This window comes from Sorghum bicolor, chromosome 1, assembly GCF_000003195.3.
Source record: "Sorghum bicolor cultivar BTx623 chromosome 1, Sorghum_bicolor_NCBIv3, whole genome shotgun sequence".
Classification (NCBI taxonomy): Eukaryota; Viridiplantae; Streptophyta; class Magnoliopsida; order Poales; family Poaceae; genus Sorghum; species Sorghum bicolor.
Window position 1 is genome coordinate 59,738,584 of NC_012870.2, and position 16,921 is coordinate 59,755,504.

Below are 16,921 nucleotides of genomic sequence, written 5' to 3' on the forward strand. Positions count from 1 at the left end.
ATGGGCTACATTCCCGAGAAGAGGGTCAGTTGGACAGACCGCCCAGAGTTCGCCGGTCAGGTAGAAGACCTGATGAAGCTTCGACTGGTCGCGTTTAGACGGGCTAGGAGTGGTCGGCAACTTCATCTGTCGTCGGGTGATGCCCTGTCAGAAGAGGGTGCACTCGGCGTATGAGTACGCTGGGAGCCAGGACCCGACCAGGATGAGTCCTAAGGTCTTGGAGAAGGCAGAAGAGCAACAGCTGTTGAACGAGCTGTTCAACTTTGCAGACAACAGCTTCGTTCGAAGCGGTGATCGGGTGCAGGCCTTCAAACTGGGGCGACCAGTTCCTAAGGTAATGTTACTGACTGATGTTACCTCCTTAGTTCTTGTTCTTCTAGTTGTTGACTTGTCTTTGATTGTGTTGCAGATTGGAGACGTTGACCGGTGCGCGGTGTACATATCGCTGGCACCTGGCATGGAGAATCCTGCGGGGGTAGACCCGCCGGAAGACGACGCTGCTCGGTGTGCTCGATACACCAGCAGCGAAGAGGAGCAGAACGATCCTGCCCCGACCACCGAAGACAGAGTGGCGAGGAAAAGGCCACTAGCAGCAGACCCCTCCCCTGCAGAAGCGCTGCCGGCAGAGAGCAGCCAGGCGCCGAAACGCCGTCGGCTCATCCGGATTACCGACGACGATGAGGAGGAGGAGGCCGCGCCTTCTTTGGTCCGGAGGCCACGCAGTCGTCCGGAAGTTGCGCCGGCCACCACTGGTCAGGTGACCAGCGACCCGCCTGCACCGCACGCCGGGCCGACGCGCCTCGTAGAGGCGGGAGCGCAGGCACCGACCGGTAGGACCAGGAGGAGGTTCACCGCGACACACAGGCACTCTGACCTGTAAGTTTTCAATCTTACTTTCGTACTGCAATAGTCTGCATTTTGTTGTTGTTTCTGACATCGTTTAAATGTCGTCTTGTTGTTTAGTGTAGCCTCGGACGTCGACCCTGACCACGTTGCTGGTCAGAGGGCGGCCGAGCCTGTAGCTGCTGTTGGGGACGCCGCGCCACAGACCACGGAGCGGCCTGCGGCGACAACCGCTGCTACGAGCGCCGAGGAGCAACCGGCCCCGGCAAGTGCCACAGCGAGCACCCCAACGAGGAACGAGGAGGCTGCGAGGACACCTCCCCCACATAACGTTGTGGAGGACGAGAGCAGAGCCCCGACTCCTCCACCGGTCGAAGAAAGGGGAGTCCCAACACCGCCCCGAGCAGGAGCCTCGTCGCCCGTAGGCTCCCCTGGCCTGGACCAGGGGCCAATGATGCCTGCGACCACAGCCGGTGGCAGTACGGCGAACGAGGAGACCCGGGCGGCCTCTGACTATGACGTGGAGGAGATCCAAGGTCGTCCCCGTGATGGCCGCCAGCACGTCTATGTGTGGCGCCAACGCGGGGACCACTTCATCGGGCATGAGGAGCTTGCGGAGACAGAGGAGGCCACGAGGGTGGAGCGCGCGGCAAAACGTCTCGTGGACGAGGTTAAGGCAAGTGGTCCTTTGTGCTGCTCGACACTTATGTGTTGTGTTCCTGGGTTCAACATGTGTTCTTCTTTGCAGGGCGCAATGAAAACGGCGAAGTACTTGAAAAGGTGCTTCGACCAAATTGAGGGATAAGGTGGCCGAGATGAGTGCCCAGGGAGAGCGCCTTCTCGACCTCACGCGGTGTTTGGCCGACCAGTATCGGCAAATGACAGGTCGGTCGCGTACTCCGAGCAGCTGTATGTAGCTGCGTGGTTAGTTTTGTTGACCGGGGGATTGTTCCTGTAGACTTGGAGGAGGAGGTTGCACGCCTCCGGCAAGAGAAGGAGTAGCTCGGCCAGGAGCTTGCCGGGGCGCTGGAGACCGGGCGTCGAGCTGGCGAGGAGCTAAGCAACAGGAATCGGGAGTTGTCTGGTAATAACCGTGCCACCCCTTTTTTTATTTGGTTGCTCAACGTTCCTTTCCTTATTCTTGAACTGACCTCCCGCTTGGTTTGTAGTGCTCAAGGTGAATACCAAAAAGCATTTAGACGAGCTGATCAAGGACCGGGACTCCTGGAAGACCAACTACATTAAGCTTTGGAAAGGAGTAGCCCCGGTTCTGGACTTGATCAGCCCCGAGCTCCCTGAAGACCAGCCTCGCGCGCCGAGACTGACGCCAGTTGAGAAGGCGCAGCGGGCGTGGGACTGGCTCCAGCAGTTCGTGAAGGACACCGGGGAATTCGCCGGCGCGCACGTCCTCAGCATGGTGCGCGCCCACTATTCTCTGGTCGACCTGTCCAGGCTGGAGAGAGGGTACCCCAAGGAGGTTGGTCCGCAGGAGGCAGACGACCTTCGTGCTAGCCTGCTTGACTTGTCGTCGACAGTGATCGGCGACATCAACCTTTGCCGGACGGCCACTCCCCCCGACCAGCCGGGATCAGACAGGTCGGCCAGGGAGTTGTCGGGAGCGTCCATTGCCGGAGATGGGCGGTCGACGCCTGCGGTCTCGACCAGCCAGGCGCCGGTGGCCCCGACCCCTTCGTCTAAGCAGCAAGGCCGAGCGAGTGATCAGCCCGAGCAGTATGCCTGTAGGATTGTCTGTAGTAGACTAGGAACCGCCCAGCGGGGTGTTTATTGTAAACTCTGTATGTAAAGTTTGTAATAAAGTTTGATTTTGTCATGGTCATGATTTTTGAGCGCTGTAATGTTATCTGAGTGATGTATCACTGTGTTTGATTGATAGTCGTTAAGAATCTTTGCCGCAGAGGGAGATTGTTGTGCTCGTCGAAAGCTCTGCGTGTAAACAATATATAGCAAAAAGGGAAAACTTTTATGATTTCTAATTATAAGAAACTTACAAGCAAAAGGTGCTGGAACTTATGGATAGAAACGGCGCAGTTTGTCTATGTGCCAAGAATTAGGCACGCGTGTTCCATCTGGATACGCGAGTCTGTAGGATGTAGGACGTGTGACTTCGACGACCACAAAGGGACCTTCCCAAGGTGTGGATAACTTGTGCGCTCCTTCCTGGCTTGTTTTCCACTTGAGTACCAGATCACCGACCACGAAGGAACGGTCTTTAACGTTCCTGTTGTGGTATCGCCTGATGGCTTCGAGATACTTTGCTGTTTGGAGACATGAGGTTAGACGCCTTTCCTCCATGCAGTTGATTTCAAGTTCCCTGGCGATGTCGGCTGTTGACTGGTTGAAGTTTTCGACTCTTGGAGATCCAAAGGTTACATCAGATGGGAGCACTGCCTCGGAGCCATAGACCATGAAGTAGGGTGACACGCCTGTATTGCGACTAGCCTGTGTCCGGAGACCCCAGACCACAGTCGGTAACTCTTTCATCCATCGTCTAGGTGCTCTGTCGTTCTCGGTGTACAACCTTTTCTTTAGGGCACCAATGATCATTCCATTCGCGCGCTCGACTTGGTCGTTTGCTCGTGGATGAGCTACTGACACATACTTTATGACTATGCCCCTGTCATCGCAGAAGTCCCAAAACGTAGTGCCAGTGAACTGAGTGCCCAAGTCAGTGATTATACTATTGGGGATCCCGAATCTGTGTATGATTTGATTAAGGAACTCCATAGCCTTCTTGGAGGTTGCTTTGACCAGTGGCATGTATTCGATCCACTTTGAGAATTTGTCGATTAGCACGAAGACGAACTTGAAGTTGCCGAGAGCCGGCTTAAATAGTCCGATCATATCGAGGCCCCAGCAAGCGAAGGGCCAGGACGAGGGGATAGTTTGAATCTCATGAGCAGGTACGTGGGTCCTCTTAGCGAAGAACTGGCATCCTTCACAATGTCGGACCAGTTTCTCGGCATCGGCGACCGCGGTTGGCCAGTAAAAACCTGCTCGGAAGGCCTTCCCGACCAGTGCTTGAGGCCGCGTGGTTGCCGCAGGATCCGTCGTGTATGTCATCCAAGAGCTTGATGCCGTCATCTTGGGATATACATTTGAGCGGCACTTCGGAACTTGCGTTCTTTCGCATAAGTTTGCCATCCACCAGTATGTAATTCTTGGATCGTCGAATGAGGCGCTCGTTCTCCGTTTTATCCTGATAGCCCAACCCGTCCGATATATACCTGATGAAAGGGGTGCGCCAGTCACGGCCTGTGGTTGTCGGAGTAGCGTCGTCTATGAGCATTGCCTCATTAGGTTGCTTTTCGACCAGGTCTGTGCCCACACTTGGCTCATGGATGTCCTAGACGAAAACACCTCGCGGGATCTGGGCCCGAGATGACCCTAACTTTAACAGCGCATCCGCTGCCTGGTTCTTATCCCGGACCACGTGGATGTACTCTATGCCATAGAAGTTGGATTTCCATTTGCGGATTTCTTTGCAGTAGAGGTCCATCTTCTCGTGGGTTGCGTCCCATTCCTTGTTGAGCTGGTTGATAACTAAAGCAGAGTCGCCGTGGACATAGAGGCGTTTGACTCCCAGTTCGACGGCTAGTCGTATGCCGTGTAAGCATGCTTCGTACTCGACGACGTTGTTTGACACCGGAAAGAGGATTCGAAGGACGTAACATAGTTTGTCCTTGTTAGGCGACACGAAAAGTATCCCAGCGCCGGCGCCGTTGATGTTCAAGGACCCGTCGAAGAACATTGACCAGTGGTCGGAGACGTCGGAAACGAGAGGCTCGTTGAGGTCCGTCCACTCTGTGATGAAATCGACCAGGGCCTGAGACTTGACTGTGGTACGGCTCTGGAAATCTAGGGAGAATGGGCATAATTCCATTGCCCATTTTACAATTCTGTCGTTGGCATCTTTATTGCGCAGAATGTCCCCTAGAGGGAAGCTAGTGGTTACCAAGACCCGATGGCCGTCGAAGTAGTGCTTTAGCTTCCTTGACGTTATTAGGATGGCGTATATGAGCTTCTGTATTTGTGGGTATCTGGCCTTGGACTTGTTTAAGACTTCGCTTATGAAATAAACGGGTCTCTGGACCTTGTAGACGTGACCTGGGTCATCTCGCTCGACCACTATTGCCGTGGAGACAACCCTGTCGGTTGCTGCAATGTAAAGGAGTAGGTCTTCATTGGGCTAAGGTGCTGTGAGAACAGGCGATGAGGTGAGGAAAGTCTTGAGCTGGGTGAACGCAGCGTCAGCTTCCTCTGTCTAGGAGAATTTTTCCGACGCCTTCAAGAGTTTGAAGAAAGGGAGGCCTTTTTCTCCTAGTCTTGAGATGAAGCGGCTGAGGGCGGCCATACATCCGGTGAGCTTCTGAATATCCTTGACATTCTTAGGTGGTCGCATGTCGAGCACTGCTTTTACTTTTGAAGGATTCGGTCGTATGCCGTCGCGGCTGACGACGTTGCCGAGTAGTAGACCAGAAGGGACACCAAAGATGCACTTTTTGGGGTTAAGCTTCCACTTGTATTTGTTTAGTGCCTTAAAGGTTCGGTCTAAGTCGTCAATTAGAGTGCTTGCATCCCTTGTTTTGACGACGACGTTGTCTACATAAGCCTCTACGAGGTCATCACGAATCTCGTCGTGGAGGCATTGCTGGATGGCTCGTTGATAGGTGGCTCCAGCGTTTTTGAGTCCAAAGGACATGGTCGTGTAGCAGTATGCGCCGAAAAGGAGTAATGAAAGACGTTTTGATCTGATCCTCTTCCTTTAGCGAGATCTGGTGATAACCAGAGTAGCAGTTGAGAAAAGAGAGGAGTTCGCATCCGGCCTTTGAGTCGACCACCTCGTCGATGCGAGGGAGACCGAAAGGATCTTTAGGACAGTGTTTATTGAGATTAGTGTAGTCAATGCACATTCTCCATTCATTATTCTTTTTGCGTACAAGAACCGGATTGGCGAGCCAATCGGGGTGATACACCTCTTTTATAAATCCGGCTGCTAGAAGCTGTGTTATTTCTGTCCTAATAGCCTCCTTTTTGTCACGAGCGAACCGTTGTAGCTTTTGCTTGATGGGTCTTGCGGTCTTCGAGATGTTTAAGGAGTGCTCGATCAGGTTTCGTGGGACGCTGGGCATGTCTGCGGGTTTCCATGCGAAAACGCTCACGTTGTCCTTTAGAAACCTCACGAGCGTGTCTTCCTATTTAGGGTCCAGATTGACCCCGATGAGGGCCGTCTTCTCGTGGCTGCCGTCGACCAGCTGTACTTCCTTGTGCTCTTTGGATTTTGAATTTTTCCTTGGATTCTCCTGCTCGGGTAGTCGAAGCTGGTCGGGTGGAAGCTGCATGGCTTGGGCCACGGTTTCTGCCATGCGGATTGAGAGGTCGATTGCCTCGGTGATCTTGAAACTTTCCTCCTCGCAAGTGTATGCGGTATAAACGTTGCCTCTGACAGTTAGGACGCCTTTTTCTATTGGCATTTTAAGGACCAGGTATGAGTAGTGCAGAATGGCCATGAACTTTGTCAGCGATGGTCGCCCCAGTATAGCATGGTAAGTTCCATCAAAGTCGGCGGCCACAAAGTTGACGAACTCTGTTCGAAAGTGGTCAGATGTTTCGAACTGGACAGACATTGTTATCTGTCCGAGGGGTACTGAACTTTGACCCGGCAGGACTCCCCAGAATTGAGCGTCGTAGGGTTTTAGCTGTGCCGGAGCTATCTTGAGGGCAGGCAAGCTGTTGCGAAAGAGGATGTCAATGGAGCTTCCTCCATCGACGAGCACGCGCTCGAACCTGATGCTATTGATGCAGGGATCCAAGATTAGAGGGAAACATCCTGGCTCCGAGATGGCGGCCCACTGATCCTTCCTACTAAAGGAGATCTCCCTGTGCGACCAGGGGGAAAATTTGGGATCGGCGATCAGGCCATCCGTGTTGTCTATGTTGAGGCAGGCTCTCTTTAAGAGCTTTCTTTCTCGCTTAGACTCGATGGAGACCTTACCCCAGAAGATAGAGTGGACCACGTCGGTGGGACTGACATACTGGTGTCGTGGGTCCCTATCCTGGTCCTCGTCCTCGTCTTCGTGATCGCGCCCGTTCTGTTTCCCGTTTTTCTTGGCGGAGTCTTCTTGAGCAGCCCGCCGCGTATAGATGTTTTTGAGGACGCGACACTCCTCCATTGTGTGGTTGGACTTTGGATGTAGTTGGCATGGTCCCTTCAATGTCTTGTTGTAGTCTTCTTGGTAGTCTCGCCGCCCGTTTGGACGCTTGACCGTATTCACCTCGTGGTCGTGGTCACGAGGGTGCTTGCCTCTGAAGTCATCACGATTGTCACGCCGCCTATCCCAACCTTCTCTGTGGTCACGGTTGTCGGGGCGACGATGGTTCCTGTTGTCGAAACGACCACAAGTGTCGTCTCGGCGAGGAAGCTGGTCGGGACCTCTTGCATCGTCCCGGATGAGCTTTTCTGCATCGTCGGCGTTGGCATAATTTTTAGCCGTGGCAAGGAGTTCGGCCATTGTCGTTGGCCTTTTGCGCAGTAGCTTGTTCCTCAGTGCTTCGTGGAAGCGTAGCCCTTTAATGAAAGCAGATATGGCCTCGTCGTGGGAAATTTTCGAGATTTTGAGGCGCATATCCGAGAATCGTCGGATGTAGTCGCGCAGAGGCTCATTTTTCCTGTCCCTTATCCTCTCGAGGTCATACTTGTTCCCGGGCTGCTCGCAGGTAGCGATGAAGTTGTCGATAAACGCTTGGCGGAGTTCTTCCCAAGAGTCGAAAGAGTCCTCGGGCAGGCCCAGGAGCCACTGATGACCGGCCTGGTCGAGGATGACCGGGAAGTAGTTGGCCATGACGTGCTCATCTCCTGCTGCTGAACGAACTGCGATCTCATAGAGAGTGATCCAGTTTTCTGGGTTCTCCTTGCCGACGTATTTTTTGAGTTTCTCGAGCTTGACGTTTCGGGGCCACACGACCTGGTGGAGGTGTGAGGAAAATTGTCTCAGGCCGGGGGACCGTGCGTGGCGTCGTACTCAATGCGACGTAGGTTTTCGTGCGCTGCTCTTTTCGTGGCGCGCCTGTTGATGCGGTCCCGGGCGTCCTTGGGAGGGATGTTGTGTCGTAAATCCCTATCCTGGTTCACTTCCTGGCCGCGGCCACGATTCTGCTCGCGGTAGCCGCCAGCGTCCCGACCACCGTTATCGCGTCGTGAACCCCTCCGGCGATTATTAGGGGAGCGGCTATGGTGGCGCTCGCTGGGTTGTGGTGAGGTTTGGCTGCGATGAGTGTGATCGGAGGAGACATCCGCGTAGGAGATAGCTTGGACTCTTTTGAGCAAGATGGTTGTCTATCCCATCGCGGCAATCAGATGCGCACGTACGCTGGATCGGACACCCTGGCACTCGGGAGTATCAGGGAGTCGGTCTAAGTTTGCCATAGCGACGGCCACGTTAGCGCTTGGCGTTTTGTAGACTTGTTGATCCCCAACCACGTCGAAAGCGTCGCTGAGGTTGTGCGGTGGAAGTTGTCGTTCCTCGTCCGCGCCTCGTCGGGCGCGGTCGGCATTGCGCTGCTCGCGGAGCTGCCTCTGCTCGTCGGTCTCTCCATCGACGGCCGGTTCATTGCCGCTAACGTTGAAGACGAGGTCTCCTCGCCGGGGTGGAAAGACCGGGAAGCGAGAGAAACTCGGAGGATACGGTGGTAAATCCAGGTCGTAGTCTTCGTCCTCGGAGTTTATAACTTCAGTGGGAACGGATCCAGTGCTGGAGTTTGTGCTGGAGGCCTGGCCGTCCCGTAGTTCTGGGATCGTCACCATGTTGACGTAGTGATGGGCTAGCTGACCGCTCCGTTTTGGCGACCAACCTGCCCTGTTGAAAAGGGATTGGACGTGCCGCGAATAGTGAACGGCTGAGTTGTTTAGCCCGTAAGGGGAACCTTGATCTGGATTAGCCTTGAGTTTGACGGACCGTCCTGAGAGGGTGGAAGTTATCGTCAGAGACGTACCCAGCCGTTCGTGTGTGATGACACGAGTTGGCCGGCAGGAGTTGAAAAAATCCGTTGGTGCGACTTGATCAGACTGGCGCGAGATCCCATCTACTAGTCGGGAAACTTCGAGAAGCTTGAGATCGGCGCGATCAAGGGCTCGGAAGAGGTCCGAGCCGTCGACCTTCTTTCCCTCGTAGCGAGGAAGCGGTGGTCGAGTGCTCGTTGTCAGTGTGGTCGGAGCCGATGCCGCCGTCATCCCAGATCAGATCTGGGTTTCTGCCGAAGCCGTGGTCGTGAGACCGTCGCCGTGAGTCGTCCACGTAATCTGGCCGACGGTGAACGTGAGGCCTTCAGGCACGGCCGCGGAGGCTGGAACGATGACCATCTTGTTCGCTGGAAGAGCTGTACGCACACCCCCTACCTCGCGCGCCACTGTCGACGAAAGCTAGTCGGCAGTCTACCTTGGGGTATACCCACGGTAGTAGTTTATCGGTAGATGGTGCGCAAGCTACGAACTCGATGGTGACGCAAGACACAGACAAGGTTTTTATCCAGGTTCGGCCGCCGTGTGGGCGTAATACCTACGTCCTGCGTCTGATTGTATTGGATTGTGTCGAGAGATAATGTGTCCTAGGGGGGTCCCTTGCCCCTCCTTATATAGTCCGGAGGGCAGGGTTACAGGTCTGAAAACTAATCCTAGTCGGTTACAATTGCCATAGATAGTTTGATATCAATTCCTATTCTAACCGACTAGAATCCTACTTGATCTCCACGTCTTGTTTCCTTGCACGAAACTCCGAGCGGTCGGATCAAGCCTCGAACTTGTCTCGTAATGGGTCAAGCCTCCTGGCCCAAGTCTAACCGTAAGGGTATAGGGGTTTATACCCCCACACAAGATGCGCACAAGTTTGGTTCACTCTCTTGTGCTGCACCGATGACATATGGTTCTGCTCTCCTCAACACCCATTCATGAGGAGTATTTCCCAATATATCCCTAGTCACTTCACCTCAAAGTCACTTGTGCCTAAGGAGTAAATATATTCTTTTGTATTCACTTTGCCAAATACTAGATATAATGAGTACCGTTTGAGTTTGTTCTCAACTTCCTTGATTACTCTCTAGTGTATATTAATAGAGTTTGTAATTGAGTAGGCCGTACTCTGCAAAGCAAGTCTCAGATGGTAACAGGGTGGGTGAGGGTGGGTGAGTTGCAGTTAGCCTCATCGTATATTGCTAATCTGTTAGCTGAAGATTGTAATCATGTTTTTCCCTGATTAATTAAAGTATGAAGCGGTAAAAAAAATCATTTTTTGCCCAGGCCTAACCGTTATTTTAAGTGTCTGTTAGAATAATGGCCGAAAATAATACAAAATTGAAAAACACAATAAATAAATAAATAAATAAATAAATAAATAAATAAATAAATAAATAAATAAATAAATATCGGGTGTTCGTAAATTGAGACAGTTGGTGCGCATTTTGATTTGTAGACTCGGGAGGGCCAGATCGCCGAGCCAGGCCTAGGCCAGCCATGGCCTGGCTGCCATGGGCCAAGGCCCTTGTTTGATTGTATTTTAGGAAAAACAGCCGACGTAGATGATTATTTGTTTGATTCCTATTTAGAAGCCTGGTTAGCAACACACTACTACCTGCGCGCGAGCTCGAGCTCAGCCTTGCTCTAATAAAACAAAGAAGAGAAGCGTTTCTGGGAGGAAGAAGTTCATTTTAGGTCCCTCAACTTTCGCGAAAGTCTATTTTTCATCCTTGAACTTTAAAACCGGGTAAAATACATCCCTCAACTTTCGAAACCGTGCATATTACGTCCTTGACATGGTTATGAACGGTTTTGAAGGCTGTTTTGTCTTTTTCATTTTTATTTATTTCGGCTAAATATTTGTAAAATTATAGTAAATCACATAAAATTCATAAAATAGTAAATCTGATTTTGTTAGACTCCAGATAAGTAGATCTACACAATGAACATATAATATGGTATGCTTTAGTAGAAAATTTTTATTGTATCTTTAAATCTGTGTTTTTCTATAATTAATTAGAATAGTTCATAGTTATAGTTTATATGGTCCAATTATGATGAATTTTTTTATTTTTGGCTAATTATTATATGTTTAAATTTTGGTAAAATTCTAATACTCATTAGATAATGTATAACTTAGTTATAGATTTATTAAGATTTAACAAGCATAAACCTAAATAAATCTATAACTAAGTAATACATGATCCAATGAGTATGAAATTTTTACTACAACTCAATCATAGAATAATTAGCCCACCATATAAATTTCATCACAATTGGACCGTAGAAACTATAGTTATAATTAGCCTAATTAATTATAGAAAAGCATAGATCTAAAGCTGCATCAAAAAAATTTATACTAAAATATACTATATTATATATTTCATGTGTAGATCTACTCATCTGAAGTTCAAAAAATTGAGTTTTCTATTTTATGATTTTTATGTGATTTACTGTGATTTTTCAAAAAATTCAGCCAAAATAAATAAAAAGAAAAAGACAAAACCGCTTTCAAAACCAGGTCAAGGATGTAATGTGCATGGTTTTAAAAGTTGAGGGATGTATTTTGTCTGGTTTTAGAGTTCAGGGATGAAAATTAGACTTTCGTAAAAGTTAAGGGACCTGAAGTAGACTTTTTCCTTTCTGGGAGACAAGAGAAAGAAGGCTACACCTTGCGGCTTCAGGGCCTGGCCCGGGAAATCTTGACCCATATCGAATGCGCCCTTGTTGTCAGGCACACCGGCAGCGTAGCGTGCTTCAACCAACAGCCTGCTCATGCGTGAGAGCGAGTCGGCTTTCGCCCGCAAGCCCGCAGGCGACAACAGCCCATATAAGGGCTCCCCAACCCCCACCCAAGGTGCTCAGCTCAGCCCACCAGCAAAAAAAAGCATTGGAACACATGGGACTGAAAATGCCTGGGCCTCTACGGCCTATTGGACCGACTGACTGGACATAGCGGCCTATTCTGAGCGGTTCACAGTTTCACGAGGGAGGATCGCAGGACCTCTCGGTCTGAAAGTGTGTGCGAGTGTGACCATGTGCCATGTCCGTTTCCGTCTGCACGAGCTGCGCCTGCATCCGGCACGACTACGTACAATTCACATGCCGCGCGCACTGCTCGGGATCCAAGCTATCGTGCTCGTCGAGTCGGAGTCCTCGCATCCACTTGCCACCACAAGTTCCACCGCTAACGTTCATCACGTGCCGAACGCCATCGACTTTGGACGACGGATCGATGCATCATCCGGCGCAGTGCGGATCGCGCCATCGCGGTGGGCTCTTTTTGCATCAAAAGCCCCGGAAAAGTTGGAGGGTGACACCCGATCCAGGCCCGTCCATTCGCGTTGGGGCCCAAGCACCACGAAGCAGAGAAAAGCGAAGGGATATCATCGATTCGATGCTTGCTAATAAAAAAAAGGTGGCGGTTCTCCTTTTCAAAAAAAATGTAATCTTCCCTTTTCTATCCATCATTTTGTGTCTCTTCGCACTCATAACTGAACGAGTGATTGGCCAACAACTTCAAAGAATGATCCTTAGCTTCTCCACATTATTTATTTTACTATACACACTGGTCACTAGATAAGGGCAATGAAATCACAGGCCATATATTGATTCCACCAAACACACAGTATTATACTCTGGGCAGGCGCGTCGCGATCGAAGCCCTCGCACTCACAGTACTTGCACTGAATCCACGCCAAGCTCACCACCGTCCGTCCTCCTCATCGATCGTGGTCCTCGTCGTCCTCAACACCGATTCCCAGGTGGGTTGAGACGTTGAGTTGGACGCACGCACGCGGGCGTCGGATCGGTCGAAATCCTGGCCGAATCTCATGCATTGCAGCAGTGGTCGTCTTCCAGCCCAACCACCGATCTATCTATCCATCGGCACTAGATCATTCAGTGATTCGGTCCAACTCCAACACGCGCTCTCGCAACTACTGTCCTCCTCCTCGATCGTCGTCATAGATTCAGTTATTTCTGCCCCCCTGGATGACCGGATCGGAGCCCCGGCGGCCATCCGCGCGCCGTACGTCCGCCGGGAACATGGGAGAGGTCGGTCGATCCATCGATCGATCGACAGATATATATATGCGTCCAAAGCCGCCGACCTATATAACTGTCCGACTGCAACATCCCATCTAGTAGCCATTAGCCATATCATATGAATCATCATCTTCCCAAGTCCCAATTATTGTTATCACTTAGGAGAGGAGCTCAATTATTTTCTCTCTCTCTTTTTTGTGACTTGAGCTCAATTATCTTCTCAGACCACATTGACGACTGACTGTACCACTAGATAATTGGTTGTTGGGTTGGGTAGCTCGATCACGGCTTGGGGATTAGAGAAGGGAGACCCTAGTACTTCAAAAGTGAGCTGCTGCCACTTTTTTTTTCTTGTTGAGCTAGTGTTCAAACTTCATTATTTGAAACTGACGAGCCCGGTCATGGGTACCTTTCGCCTTTCCTAGTTTGTACGGTGAACTGATAGTTTGAAACTAGGTACAGATCGGTTGGCTCATGTACTTGTACTATATGTAACTTAATTTTTTTTTCTTCAATGAATGAATACTAACTTAATTGTGTATGCATTCACCATTCAGAAAACCTTTTTGAATACAAAACAAGCTAAGTTCTCCACGTATGATACTTGTTCAGTCCCTTTAGACTTTTTAGAATTCAACAGGAACTTTTTTTATGAAACCCTTTGGAACAAATTATTTAAGTTCTTATAACTTTTTTTTTTAAAAAAAATTCCTATTAAAATGGCTTGCTTTACATGAATTTTAGAGGAACTTTACTGAGATGCTGCATCTGATGGGAATTTTTCTTTCTTTCTCTACGTCTCTCTCATCAATTTCTTATGGTTTTTTTTTCATACACTTCCTCCAAATTAACATTACCCTACAATCCGTGTTTTCTCAATTCATTGGATTTAAGGTATTACTCCGTACTTCATTCTATTTCTAAGTTTTTTATTCTTGTATTTATACAATATTCAAGACACTCATTCATTCTATTTCTTTTTTTTCCCTGTTCCTCATGAGTTACATTACATGCAGCCAGACCGGTACCAGATGTGGGCATGTAATGTACCATCTCATCCCTGAGGTCCACATAACCAGCATCAGTTTCAGGATGGTTTTGGTTTTCTGGAAACTCGCTGGCACGGGCAAGGCGGGGTGAGCTTGCACGGCAGAAATGCAAGCGAAGCGAGGCTTTTTTAAACTGGGGGGGGGTCCTCCGGGGCTGGATAGACGTCGACCTCAGTCGCTACAGGGAGAGGTTGGCGGCTGCATTACTGGAAAAAAGGGTTGGGTCACTCCCAGCGTGGCACATTAAACTCCGCAGATACAAGTCCATGTGACGCCTCAACCGACCGAAAAGACCACAGCACCCAAAGATTTGATTTCCGCCGAATCAATGCCTCCGCATGGCATTGTTCCATTTGCAATCGCATGCATGCTGCGCAAGCTTCAAATCCCTGCCGATTCCCATGCAGGCATGCATGCATGAATACATCGGTCGCCTGGAAAGGGAAACGGCAAGACAGATAGATATGGCTCGCTCGTGACAGTAGTATCAATCAACCGTCGTTCTGTTGTACAAGAGACAAGAGGTTTCACAGTGGCTACTAGCAGTATCTTTCACGATTCTTAGGGCCGTGGAAGGGACCAACAATCTTTTATCTTCACAATCCAGAAAATCTGAACAATTTTCTTCTCTGCACAATGCAGTAATACATTATTGTGCAATTGAAACTAACTTTTGCTTCGCTCGCCTGCTAATTTTGCTGGAAAACAATCAAGACAGATGGCTCGCGCTTTGGGCAGGAGCAGAGGAGAGGGCCACGGGAATTGGACACAAGCGCAAAATCCACAGGCTTGTCTGGAACTAGTTCCCTTTACAATCCCGAAGTACTACGTATTTACATCATTTACACACCGAAAAAAAAAGAACCAAAATGGAATGCCTCACAGTCATCATCACAGCAAAAACGTTTGATCCGCCAAGAGTTTCTCTGTCGAGGAAGGAAGGCGAAGAGGAGATCGAGAGGGCGTCAGAATGAATGAATGAATCAGAATGTGGGCGTGAGCAGGTTGAGCAGGGAGACTCTGGCGTTGACGAGCGCGCGGTACACCTCCTCGCAGCCTGCCTCGGCGGCGTCGACGCACTCCTCGAGCCCGCGGACCCTGCCCATGGCCGCCTTCCGCTCCTCCTCCTCCTCGTTGCACGAGTCCTCGAACGACACGGTCCGCCGCCGCCGGAGCAGGTCGGTGACCAGCCACATCGGGCTTCCGGGGGTCCGCGCGGGGGAGTAGGGCGTCGGCGTCCTCGGCGACGGCGCGGCGCTGGCCGCGGACTCGGCGGAGGCGGCCGACACGCCGGCGAAGACCGCGGACGAGGCGGCGGACACGGCGGCCGTGGCGGCCGCGAAGGCGTCGGCGAGCGTGGCCTCGTCGGGCTCGTCGCCGGGCGCGGCGCGGTGGGAGAGGTCGCGCGCGGCGGAGGCCAGGCGGGACACCTCCCGCGCCGACCGCCGCTGCGCGCGCAGCGCGGCGCCGAGGCGGGCGCCGTAGTCGCGCCTGCGCAGCGCCGCGTGCGTCTCGGCGAGGAGCTGCTTGAGCGCCACGAGCGACTCGCGGAAGGAGCCGTGGAGGTCGGCGAGCAGGAGGAGGTCGTCGAGGAGCTGCTCCGTCCAGGGGTGCCGCCGCAGCGCGTCGCGGGCCTGCGGGTGGTCCAGGAGGTCCGCGAGGCCCGACAGGACGCGGCCCGCGCGCCGGGATCCGTCGGCGACCCACGCGGGCCCCGTCTGCGCGGGCGCGTCCGCCCACGCCAGCAGCGCGCGCGCCGAGTCGTGCAGCGCCGCCGCCAGAGGGTGGAGGCGCACGGGGAGGCTGGTGGACCGCACCCGCGCGTACGACAGCTTCTTGGGGCGGGCGCAGTCGAGAAGGAACGACGGCGCCACCGACTTGGAAGACGCCAGCGAGGTGAGCGTCCGACGGAACCCCACTGCCATCTGCACTGCTTCTGATGGCTTGCTCTGCTTTGGCCGGGAAGAGGAGAGGAGGCTTGGACTTGGATGCGGGCGGTGGTGGTGAGCGGGGGAGGCGCGAGGTGTTTTATAAGAGCATCCTGGCGCGATGGTGACGTGGTAAGAGAGCCCGCACGGGTGGGCGTTGGCTGGGTGAAGTTTGACCCGTTTGACCCAAGCGGCCAAGCGGTGATGGAGCTTGGTTGGCTTGTGTCCGAAGAAATATGCTTGCAAAGCCCCAGTTATCTTGCTGGGGAAGATAGTGATACTCCCTCGGTCTTGCTGGAACTGGAAAAGACAGCAGACTTTACTGTTTGTGGTTTGTCATGTGCAGAGAAGAATGTTGTACTGATGGATTGGTGACCAAGTAAAGTCATATAATATCAGTCCTAATAAAAATGTCTTATAATATACCAAGAATTGTCAAATTAAAACACAAATGGTAGCCCCCTCGGTCTTATAAATATCAATCATTTTAACCTTTTACACTTCTCATGTTAACGTTTTTATCTCTCTCCTTGTTTCTTATGTATCATACATTTTGCAATTCTCAATTACCGTACCCATATGTATAGGCCTTGTTTAGTTCATCCCAAAATCCTTAAATTTTTTAAGATTCTCTATCACATCAAATCTTTGAACGTATACATAAAACATTACATATAGATAAAAAATAATTAATTGTACAGTTTATCTGTAATTTGTAAGATAAATCTTTTGAACCTAGTTAGTCTATAATTGAACAATAATTGTTAAATACAAATAAAAGTGCTACAATAGGTAAATTCAAACTTTTTCACCAACTAAACAAGGCCATCGAATGATAACTGATATGATGGGATGAAAGGAGTACATTTTTTATCTCTCTATGGCGCGCCTTGTTTAGTTCACCCAAAAACTAAAAAGTTTTCAAGATTCCCTGTCACATCGAATCTTTCGCCACATGCATAAAGCATTAAATATAGACAAAAATAAAAACTAATTGCATAGTTTAATTGTAAATCGCGAGACGAATC

At 50.9% G+C, this 16,921-nt stretch overlaps 2 protein-coding genes across 2 annotated transcripts; one reads left to right on the forward strand and one right to left on the reverse strand.

Moving 5' to 3' along the window:
* On the forward strand, positions 1–1,845 carry LOC110432284. The gene is made up of 4 exons (XM_021452380.1): positions 1–24; positions 410–876; positions 964–1,112; positions 1,802–1,845. Exons 1-4 carry the CDS (start codon positions 1–3, stop codon positions 1,843–1,845), a joined length of 684 nt encoding a protein of 227 aa, XP_021308055.1.
* On the reverse strand, positions 14,542–16,386 carry LOC8058796. The gene has a single exon (XM_002467524.2). The coding sequence runs from the start codon at positions 15,888–15,890 to the stop codon at positions 14,949–14,951; it is 942 nt and encodes a 313-aa protein (XP_002467569.1). The 5' UTR covers positions 15,891–16,386; the 3' UTR covers positions 14,542–14,948.

Coding starts and splice junctions, on each gene's coding strand:
- LOC110432284 (XM_021452380.1), top strand. CDS start 1: ATGGGCTACATTCCCGAGAAGAGG. Junction 25..409: donor GCTACATTCCCGAGAAGAGG/GTCAGTTGGACA, acceptor ATTGTGTTGCAG/ATTGGAGACGTTGACCGGTG. Junction 1,113..1,801: donor GGAGCAACCGGCCCCGGCAA/GTGCCACAGCGA, acceptor TTGTTCCTGTAG/ACTTGGAGGAGGAGGTTGCA.
- LOC8058796 (XM_002467524.2), bottom strand. CDS start 15,890: ATGGCAGTGGGGTTCCGTCGGACGCTCACCTCGCTGGCGTCTTCCAAG.